The 10924-nt window shown below is 41.6% G+C and overlaps 1 protein-coding gene across 2 annotated transcripts; it reads right to left on the bottom strand.

Moving 5' to 3' along the window:
- Positions 1-450: 450 nt before the first annotated feature.
- On the bottom strand, positions 451-9810 carry SSB (small RNA binding exonuclease protection factor La). 2 transcript variants are annotated; one of them, XM_032965546.2, is made up of 12 exons: positions 9614-9810; positions 8779-8852; positions 7978-8081; positions 7052-7223; positions 6555-6668; positions 5782-5882; positions 4956-5055; positions 3707-3847; positions 2800-2928; positions 2195-2486; positions 1580-1714; positions 451-1012 (listed from the first exon to the last, which is right to left on the bottom strand). In XM_032965546.2, the coding sequence occupies exons 2-12, from the start codon at positions 8842-8844 to the stop codon at positions 942-944; spliced, it is 1425 nt and encodes a 474-aa protein (XP_032821437.2). In that variant the 5' UTR covers positions 8845-8852; positions 9614-9810; the 3' UTR covers positions 451-941. The 2 variants fall into 2 exon arrangements, with proteins under 2 accessions (XP_032821437.2, XP_075927800.1); XM_076071685.1 differs by lacking the exon at positions 9614-9810 and adding an exon at positions 9421-9441.
- Positions 9811-10924: the final 1114 nt, after the last annotated feature.

Raw genomic sequence — 10924 nt, 5'->3', positions numbered from 1 at the left:
GCAAAGGCCAGCAGTGGGAAGTTTACCCTCCCCTCAATATTCTTCCATTCCTTCATTTCCTTAGCTTTTTTTTCCAGCAATGGCCTCTAAACTCTCGATTGTCACGCTGCCATCTGTCTTCCACCCCCTTCTTTAGCCAACTTTCGAGTATCCACTACATTGGGGGCCAATTTTGTCCATCATCTCTCGTCGGCTGTTTCCATGACGCGTTCTGTCCATTGAGTTAATGTATTTTGCTTTGGCAACAGCATCGGTGACTCCTGTTGCATTCCTTCTTTCTTCAGTCCTTCAACGGACTCCATCCACGAGACGTTTATTCCTCAGGGGTCGTTGGATAACCGGGAATGGTCGCCAATCTTCTATCTCTACCAAACGCCAGGGGACTTGTGAATAGACTGAAGTCCTCCTCGCACAACTAAACACGATACAACATGCATATTGGTACAGATGTTCAGAAAAAAAGGTTAATTTTTATTGTATCATGTTCAAAGCAATGTGAACAGCACATTTTACAGATTTTTGTTTGACAGCAGTACGTGCCATTGACTGAAGCGAGTTTTTCACTCAAAGCGATTACGTTTTTTAGATTTTCCACCTTTCAACCAACACAAGAACCATTAGCTCGATGGACACTTCTTAAATAACATTCAATGAAATGCTCTAAAACAATAATTTTTTAAGAAAGTAATGCAAATTAAAACTTAGGTTCTGAAAAAGCCTGATCATTTCAGCGTCTTGCAGAAAAAAACACAAAACAAATGAAACTCAAACGTTTGTTTGCTCTAGAAATTCTAACGTGATTATCATTCTCTTAATTCACGGAATGTGGACCATTTAAAACCAATTTTAAATATACATACCATGCCTCAACTCAAAATGCAACGGGTTACATTTAGAAGACAGTAGATGTGATGGTTAAACAGTTGAAAGGTCAACTTATTTTATTCGGTCTTTGCTTGCTTTGCTTGCGGCTCTGACGTTGGTTCACTTTCCAAGGGTCTCTTCTTCGACTCTGCGGAATACGAGTGGCCAATGAAAAAAAAATTCACGAATGAAAAACCAAGGATTCTGCAACACTTTCCTTGCAAGCATTTATCCCTCGGAAGTATTTAAATTCGCGATCACAGTACGCAACAAGGAACATAAAGAACTATCACACGTCATGACAGGACATCAAATTGAATTATGTAATTTCATGATGTCACTGCCTTGGCAGGCAAGGTAAATTATTTTAGCGCTGCGTTTTTTATCGCCATGTCTTGGACAAGCCTTTGGGTCAATTTGTCTGATTTTCTAAAGGGTAAGTCCATAACAGCAATCCGACTATACTAAAAAGTTATTTTATATTGGATCATCTTTTACGAGCATTGGGACCCCACTTTACGAGACGATGAGAGCCAATACGTTAATAATACTTTTAATCTCATCAATACACGAGTTGGAAGAATTAAAAACATGACATACATTGGGTCAAACCACTTTTCACACAATACCAAAGGCAACTCACTCTGATTTTCACGGTTGGCTACGGACAGTGCAAAACATACCTTCATACATGGGATAATTAATTCTCTCTTACCTGCTGCATCATCACCATCTTCATCGTCACTTTCGAACTTTGTCTTTTTGCCCTGGAACTCTCTGTTATCCCTCCGTCCCCCACGCCCTCCTCTGCCACCACCTCCTCTTCCTCCATGGTTACCACCTCGCCGGCCTGGAGGAAAATAATTATCTCAGGTCAGACTCTCATTATCCATTTTCTAAAATGAACAATTAAACATGTATCGATTAATCACCTCCGCTGGCGATCCGATTAATTGTTACGATTAAGAGTTGCGGATGTGATATGGAAAAAAAAAGACGCGATTCTTTGTCTTGATTTTATAATGGCATTTGAAGTGTCGTTTGGGGGGCATCCAGGAAAAACTCGGCAACCAATAAAACATTAAGTGTTCGGAAAGTAGACGTCTGTTGAGAGGTGGATGAAAAAAGTTAAATATTGAAGATCTTACAAGTGTTCTGGTTTCCTCCAACGTGTATAAAACATTTATTAATCGAATGAAAACATCTGAATATATATGACTGCAGAGCTTGGGAAATTGTTGGCGCCGGCTCGCCGCCAATGCAGGACCGTCCTATGAAAATGCCAGTCGTGTATCAAAACGACAAAAGTGTAGGCCTGCGCTCCCCTTACCACCGCTGCGGGTGACGCGACGCTTGTTCATGGTCTCCTGCTGTTCCTTGAGAAGGCGGATCCACACCTGACGCGCCGCCTCTCCCTCCAGCACCTCCCACTTTACGTCGCGTCCACGCAGCCGCAGCGGGACCGCGGGCGCCGCTGCCGCGGGCACCGCCACCACCTCCACCGCAGGCGCCACCACCGCCACCGCAGGCGCCTCCACCGCCGGCGCCGGCGCCGGCGCCGGCGCCGCCACCTCCACCGCCGCCGCCTCCACCACTTTGCTGCTCTTGTCTTTTGCCTCTTCCTTTAAAGGGTTTAAAGGGTACAGGAGTTAATTCAGTTACCGCAACACGGACTCTGGATTTGATGGCAGTGACTGTGGTCACAAGAGGTGCCAGTTACATTCATGAGCTTTTTTCCAGCCATGATCAATCCACTGCTGGATTATGGCCTCCTTCAAACGGTTTAAGGGGTATGAGTTCATTACAGTACTGCAGTGCTAACTCTACTTAATTATGAATGTGTAAAACAATTTAAACACGAACTTAGCATTACATATTGCACGTGAAATGTGACAAATGAAACCAAACGTAAGGTAACAAAAATAATGTCCACACCTTCTCTGTTGTCTTGGGTTCCTCTCCCTTGGACTTTTCTGTGGTTTCCCCCTTTTTCGCCACTGCTAGCTGAGCAGCAGAGGCCCGCTCCAGTGCCCCTTGTGCATCCGTAGTCAAGCGCACAAAACCCTGCGGAACGAGGTGATGCAGGTAAACAAAGAGTAACATTTAAGCAATAGCTGGTTTAAAAAAAAATAGAATTACTATCTTTTCTCCCAGGCCATGAGACAAAGTGCCCATTCAAATTAATCACAGAGTAGTGATGTGTTGTTTGACATTATTGTACGCTTAAGATACACTACTGTACAATATTTGAAAAGCTGAGTTTTCAACCTTTTAAATGCATACATTTGCAGAGGATGATATATGGTCTGCATGAACCACCAACCCTGGCTTTCAAACATTGAGCAACGCAATGCGTGTGCCGCCATGCCTGGCCCAATCGGAGTTGACCTAGGGGAGCGGTAGTTTAGTGCTTAGCACACTGCAATACGAAACTAGGCGGACACACATTCGAGTCCCGCTCACGACCAACATCAGTGACGAATATATGAACTGGTCCTGGGCATTCCCACGGTTTACAGCCTAAAATGAGTACCTGGTGCAATGTGTAAACATGAGCACTGGGGAGACAAAGGCAGCAGGTCATGGCGCTGGTCACCCACCCCCTCTGGTGCCAGCCTTAATTACTTGCTCAGTAATAGCATATGCCCCAACAGCCTGTTTAAGTCTATACTGGGGATCTTTGCATTTCTACATCTATACAATCTATTGTGTAAAAAAAACTAAACACACGCATCAAAACCGACTCAAACATACAATACAATGCATCTATCATGGTGTCTGTGTTTATCGCATCTATCATAAGCATTGATTAACTGACAAATTGTTAGAGCCTATCCAATACCTCCTTGGCTCCACGTGCAAAGTCAATCCACTTGATTTGTCCATGGCCTTTGAAAACTTCCGTTATGTCCTCGCGGCTTGTGAAGGAATCCAAATCGCCTGAAAACTTGAGCAGGCAGCCTTCCTGGAAATTAAGGTTTTTCTGAAAATGCAAAGGGGTATTATGATTGAACACAGGCATGAAAAGGCAAGGGACCAAAATAGCAATAAGCGTTAATTCTTGACTTAAAAGCTTTCGTGACTGCAGGAATTAATATTCTTTGGGTCTTACGGTAAAGTCACGTAGATAGAATAAAATAATAAAAATGAAAATAAAGTTAATAAAAATCATTTGTATTTTTATTATTTTATTGTTCTATCTACGTGACTTTACCGAAAGACCCAAAGATGATAAGCGTTACTTACTGTATTCTCCAAATTATAAAAATCCACTCTGATCCCTGGACTTAAAAAGGCAAACTTGGCACGGGCAAGCCTTATAATCCAGAAGGTGTGCTTTGTTTGCATATGTATGATCAGATTTGTTGTAACTTATTTACACCGGCACAAGTTTGGGGAGGGCGTCTCACTTTGCGGAGAGTCATATACGGTACCACGTTTCCTGCATTGACCCATGTTTTAAGAACTTGGGGACAAGAGATAATGGGAGGGAATTCCAGAGTCGAGAAGTGCAAGGAAAGAGGCAGAAAGAGTTTTTGACCTGCAATGTGGTGTAGTGGTTGAACAGTCACGGTATGGATAAGACGAAACGGTAGGTCTGGTAGACCAAGTTCTCAAAGAGGGTGGAAGAATCAGTGAAATTCTTTGGATAAGTGGCCATCGGAGGATCAATAAGAGTGATAAGCTGGCGAATGATCTCCAGTGAACTCGTGCATGCAAGTGAATATACAGCATATTAAACAAAAGCGAACACCAATCTTCACGTATATTGCTTCAACTTGTATATTATTTGACAAAAATAAAAAAAAACTTTTTCAAACAAGGGGTGGACCGCTTAGCGCACTGCGCTATGAACCCAATCACCCGAGTTTGATTCCGGGCCATGGCTAACATTAGTGGCGAATGATATCTGAATCGTTCCCGGCCATACTTGTGAGGTGAGGAGGCCCTCATCTAGCAGAGGATTGACAAAGCAGTGCTAAATATACAAATACAATTGATAGGAATGTGGAAAATCAATATCCGAGGTAAATTATATGCAACACAATGTGATTCATGAAAAAACTCATTGACAAGTTAACAATACTTACAAATTCTTCATCATCTTGTTTTGTCTCACTTTCTTTAGACAGCTTATTTTGCAGTTTCATCTCCTTCTTCTCGTCCTGCTTCTTTGCAAAGTACGCTGCCCTAGTAGAGAGCGACAATGCATTTACACAAGCCAGGCACTTCAACGCAATACGGCCCAGCTATTAGCACGAGTAGCTTTGGTACTGTGCACTGTCTGTGCCAAGTTGGCGATACCATGATACAATAGAAATGTTCACAATGTTACAATCATCCTGATGATCGTTTCCTATAATCTGTAGTAGTATTTCACAATTTCGCTGCAATGTGTTTTTTGCGTTGCTGTATTTCCAGCACAAATAAATGATGACTTAAGTTCTTCAACTGCAGTTCACTCAACATAAGCCTGCCACAAATATTTGAATTATTTCAACTTTAACACCTATACCGCTGTGAATGCACATGCTGCAGTTACATAAAATAATTTCACTACTAAAATGGCAATACAAAAACCACATGCTGTCAATTATTCTGGAATTTATTTTGCTAACGACTCATTTAAGGGGTAATAGCACTATACTTACATTATAGTGCTTTTGACTATTTTACCAAAGATATAAGATAGGTAAATAAATGTATAGGGGTAAACCGGGTGTGTTGTCTTCGCTGACAAGTATGAAATGTTTAATTTTTCATAGGCACTATTAACTATCTCGACAAGTTTCAATGTACAACTTTACAGCAGTGCAGATGAAGACCACAGTATTATTGACGAGCGTGTTTTTTTTGTTATTTGTGCTTGCGCACCGCTGCCAATGCAGCAACAACATCAGCACGTAGTTTACTCACTTGGTTAGAACAATCATATCGATGTCCTTGTACTTGTGGTCAGCTAAGTCCACAAACTTCTGCGCGTTTTCCGCGGTGTCAAACACTGCAAAAACGGATCCCTGAATACACAAACGCACAAATTTTGATTTAAAGCTTTCGTGACTGCAGGGATTCATATTCTTGGTTCTTTCGGTAAAGTCACGTAGAAGGGAAACAATAAAATAATAAAAAATATATAAAACAATAAAATTCTCACGACGTTTCGACTGCATCCGTGAACACAAAGCAGACCTAAAACACGGTATGACCAACACCTCGGCCGTGGCAGATCACTGTTATAATTCAATAGGCTAACATGACATTGACTTTTCCAAGACAGATGTTCTGTGCAAGCCATCTGGCTGCCATGAGAGATTCGTTCATGAGGCTATCCACATATACAAACACAGACAATTCAACCGAGAAGATGGATTCTGGCTTAGCAATCATTGGAAGAATTTGATAAACCATTTCGGGTCTTGATTGCTCTCCGTGGTGCTAACGTTAAAAAAAATCGCCACTTTTTTTCAAATTTTCTTGCTGTGGTTTTCACACCTGATGATTGCTTGTGTTGCAGTCGAAACGTCGTGAGCATTTTATTGTTTTATATTTTTATTATTTTATTGTTTCCCTTCTACATGACTTTACCGAAAGAACCAAGAATACAAATGCACAAGTTAAAGGTTATAATTTTTCAAAGAGATAACTTTTTGCACAACAACTTGGAATTGCTTCTAAGACATTTTTCATACCTTGAATTTCTTCTGCATGTTCCTCCTGAGGTGAATATTTTCAACTTTGCTGGTCGCTCTGTTTTCGAACCACTCCTTGATTTCATCCAGACCAACTTCCAAGGGAAACCCTTTCTGCAAAATGAAACAGAAAATGAACAGCTTGTCATCGAGTAAAGTGGGCAGGAGGGCCATAAATGGGTACAACTGCAGAGTTAGTCCATCGATGGGGTAAAATGTGGGTGATCCCACCTCTACCAAGACGTCTGGCCAGTGTGGAAGAGTAGGCCACATTCCATGAAGATGTGGTTGTCTAGAGCTCCCTCTCATCGCGGCTATTCCAACAGCAGCGGCTCAAGCAAGCACTTGCAGGGCTGCACATCTACCCTTTAACCTTGTACTTCTTTTGTAAAACATTGTTTTAACCGAATTATGTATAAACAAACATAAAAAATGAGTAGGTATGAATTATGACAATGACGCGCAAAATGGGTTTGTAGAAGTTGTGAATACGTTACCACGTAGATGGAGGAGCCCTTGATTGACTCCTTGAAGGCACTGGCTTCTGGGATGGGCAGCTCCGGCTTGCGACGGATCTTCGTGTTGTCTTCGCTAACCACCAGGAGGTCGTTGGGCGACAGTTTCACCGCGCTCGCTATCACCGCAAAGTCCTTCGACAGGGCGGAGAGCCTCAACACATTGACAAAGGACGAAAAAAATAATTAAAATATAACCCCGAAATAAAATCTCAACCGTCAAGGTAACCAATCAATGTAAAACAATCAATAAATTTATGGGTTCTTTTTGCCGAATGTTTCACTACCCATCACCAGAAGTGTTGGCATGAATATAAGTAACTTTTTTCCAGAATTAAATATTACGTGGCAAATCGATCCCACCGAAGATTTGATAAATTGTCACCACGCATGTTTAAGAATTCATTTCACAATATTTGTTGTTCCCTTCGTCCCATACCATCTCCATTATGAAGTATATGCGGTCCTGTTCATTATATTGCTCTATGAAGGATTCCATCGTTAAACAGGCCACATGACTGAGGAGGCTTTTGACCACACTTCACAATGCTGGTCAGTTGACATTGATGAATGTGATGTCCAGCAGTAGCCCGGATATCACTTTCTGCCTACGTTAATTAGCTGTGGCTGTGAATCAAACTCAGCTTTTTGGCTTGATAGCACATCATTCTGACCTCAATTGGCATACTATAATCAGCTATGCTCAATAAACTGCTGGATAAATGTCTCCAAGCCATACCCATCTCTCACGGGTTCTGCGATGTAGCTATCCACTCAGCACCTTTATTCAAGATGATTTCATCACCTCATCTCAGTAGAACTGGCATGTGAATGAAAAAAACTATGTTAATTCTGCGGAATATAGTCAGTACTATTCAAAGACAATTAAGTGTTGCATTGGAAGTTACCTGTTAAACTTGACCAGAGTCTCAAGTGGTATCCAGCCATCATCCAGCTTCAACTGCTCCTGCATGAATTTGTCTCGCACCAGGTTGTGGTTCCCAAAGTAATACTGCAACAAGAAACGTAATCGAATCCTACATCATTGCAAACAAGGGTCATGGCGTTCATTCACGTCGGCATTAATAGCACCTCAAAAATACATATTTTACGTCAACAGACGGACTTGCTGTTCGTTAACTATTTATCTGTTAACAATCTGCAATGATTGTATATAAGCACAAGCTATTGTGAGAGGACTACACCATCATGAAATAAACGAAAAATGTTAAACCTGGAGTTGTCCCTCAATGGAAATGTGTTGGAATAGATATAAAATGTAATACTCGAATGCATTTGTAAATGTCAATTTCATGAGAGCAATTCTGTTGGTAAAATTTACCTCCTAACGTTTAAACAATGTAAGCTTCTGTGAAAAATGTTTCTGAAAATACTAACTAGAAACTCATGCGTTGTTGTGAAATATTATACCCCGTGTCTCCACGAACACGCCTTATACTCTGCTGACGAGCAAGACTCGGAATAACAAAACTGGTCTCGACTTTGACAGCTTAAAAAACGATCTGCTCAGAATAACAAAACTGGTCCCGAGTTTGACGGCTTAAAAAAACACAATCTACTTGCTATTAGTCTGGAAAGTCATTCGGCCGAGGAACTACAAACAGATGTTATGTATATGCGGACATAAAGAACAGACCTGTGCTTATACTGTAATTGCTTTCATGTGATATAATGAGGATCATCATCACCTCAATCTGTGTGTAGATTTTCTTTTGAAGGTCTGTGGGTTTCTCACTGCTGCCATTCGCTTCCATCTTGAGTGCTGCGGCAGAAGATGAGCAATTTACACCGACGAACACGTTTAGCATGTCATTTACTAACGACACGTCGACGGATCTCTCGCGAGGGCGACATCCCGAAAATAAATGCGTTTTGTTGATTTACAAGTCGTCCGAATAGTCGGGGCAACACGCGGTACACATTCGAGAGCCGTGTTAGCGGCACAACAGCGAACGCCTATGAAGTGTATGACCATACTTCACGCTGGTCAGAGCGTGTCGGCCAAGTAAGCAGGACAGCAGCACAGATTCTTAAATACAGTCGTTACTATAACGTGACTATTACCATTAGTAACACACAGATGTACAGATTAAACGCTAGAGCATAACGCCGATCCATCCACGTGTTCAGGTGGGGAGGAAGCGACGTCAGAACACATTCTTATAATTTAACAATTACTCTATAATATACAATCATATATATACCGTATAGTGAACCCACAATTTTAAACAAGACAATGATGCTTATGCCACCCACGTGTTGCGGTCGAGGGAGGGCAGATCAAAGCAGGTCAGTTTATAATAACGCGATAGAGCAATAACTTCACGTACTTTATTCACTCTCTGTATTACAAATCGCCGTACGACAGCGAACCTTGCGAGTTATAAATCCAAAGGCGATCCGAAGTTTTTACTGCGCCCGAACTCTCGCCCCACGTGCGAGGGCCGCCGTAGCCACCAGAAACACGTGGCCTGGCGCAGAATTCTCAGCCTTACAAGTACCTTTTAAATTCGCACTTCTCACCTTTCTGCGTTTGCGCGGAACGACGCGTAGGCTGTGTGCCTTAAATATTGCGAACTTTGGACGTGAAGCGACTTGTTTGTTTTACAAAAAGACCAAGTTAAACCGCGCGATTATCAACAACAACTACCACCACCACGATACGAAGATGCAACGCAGAAGCCGCATCGCGCATGCGCCGACACCGTGAACTTTGAACTCTGCAAGCCGGGGTGAATCGATTTTTAATAGATTCCCAAACTTGCTCGATTCCTACGCTCTAGATTCACGTGTAATCGAACGCATGAATTGATTATTACACACGGTATTAACAACAAAAAAACATTTGAAAAAAATATGATTACAAATTACAAAAACAAATGTGTTGTCTAAAATGGTGTATTGCAAAAGGGTAAAATATGCGATGAAACTAGCACAAAATAGGGAATAGATTAGTTTTTTTTAAAAGAATCGATCATTATTCGTGGCCTTTTGACACAGCAGTGAATTAAATAGTGTGAAATGTCCAGTTTGTTTCATTATTGCGGTTACTGTATGTTGGTAACGATTAATCAATACATCGATAAAAATGTATACCCGTGCTCACGACAGACGCATCTAATCAAAACGTGACGGATTCGATAACTTTCTGACCATACTAAATCTCTGTATAGTTACAGCGTTTTTGTATGCGAATTGTCAAGAAGTCTAAAAGTTTCATAGTTCATTTATTTCATTTATTTGGTATAGCCCTGTGAGCTATTCGGCTCTTGAATCGGGTGCAACCGCAACAAACAAAAACATGAACAAGAAAAACATCTTAAAGTGACTTTGTGTGACTGTGCAAACAGAAAATCCAGAAAAAACATCAAAATATTCCTGAAATAGCACCGTACACCAACGCTGTGTGCAAAAATACCAGTGGGATGCAAGTCAAACAACAACAACAACCACAAGACAACTAATACTGGTAGGAACGAAGTTGTAAACTGAGTGTACCAGCCTGCAATAGATTAATGTGTCCGTCCGTCCGTCCCCTTTAAATACTTTAACGAAGTGAAATCTCGTGCTGTTTGGTGTAAAATCAGCAATAGACAGCGCAGAGACTTGATATGTCTTATTGCACCCAACATTTGTAAGTCACATTATCTCATTTGCGAACTTCGCTTTTGGGGATGTGGCAAATTCACACACAGCCCACAGCCGAATACCATTTGCGAGGCGAAGTTCGAAGGCACCGTGACGTTACTTTGCCAATGTTCCTACCAGCCCACCCTGCAGGGACCTGTTATTAAGGCCATCAGTATAACCCCGTACTACAATAAACAAAAACAT

Source organism: Petromyzon marinus, chromosome 34 (assembly GCF_048934315.1).
Source record: "Petromyzon marinus isolate PM22_M1 ecotype Great Lakes invasive population chromosome 34, UKy_Petmar_22M1.pri1.0, whole genome shotgun sequence".
NCBI lineage: Eukaryota > Metazoa > Chordata > Hyperoartia > Petromyzontiformes > Petromyzontidae > Petromyzon > Petromyzon marinus.
Note: the sequence above shows the minus strand (reverse complement) of the source record. Positions and strands in the feature narration are given on the sequence as shown.

What these genes read in the sequence shown, in the direction of transcription:
- SSB (XM_032965546.2), bottom strand. Translation starts at nt 8,844, where the DNA reads ATGGAAGCGAATGGCAGCAGTGAGAAACCCACAGACCTTCAAAAGAAA. An exon ending in AGGGCTCCTCCATCTACGTG is followed by an intron (nt 6,669 to 7,051) that starts GTAACGTATTCA and finishes TTCATTTTGCAG; the next exon opens with AAAGGGTTTCCCTTGGAAGT. An exon ending in TCGCGTCACCCGCAGCGGTG is followed by an intron (nt 1,715 to 2,194) that starts GTAAGGGGAGCG and finishes ATTTTCCTCCAG; the next exon opens with GCCGGCGAGGTGGTAACCAT.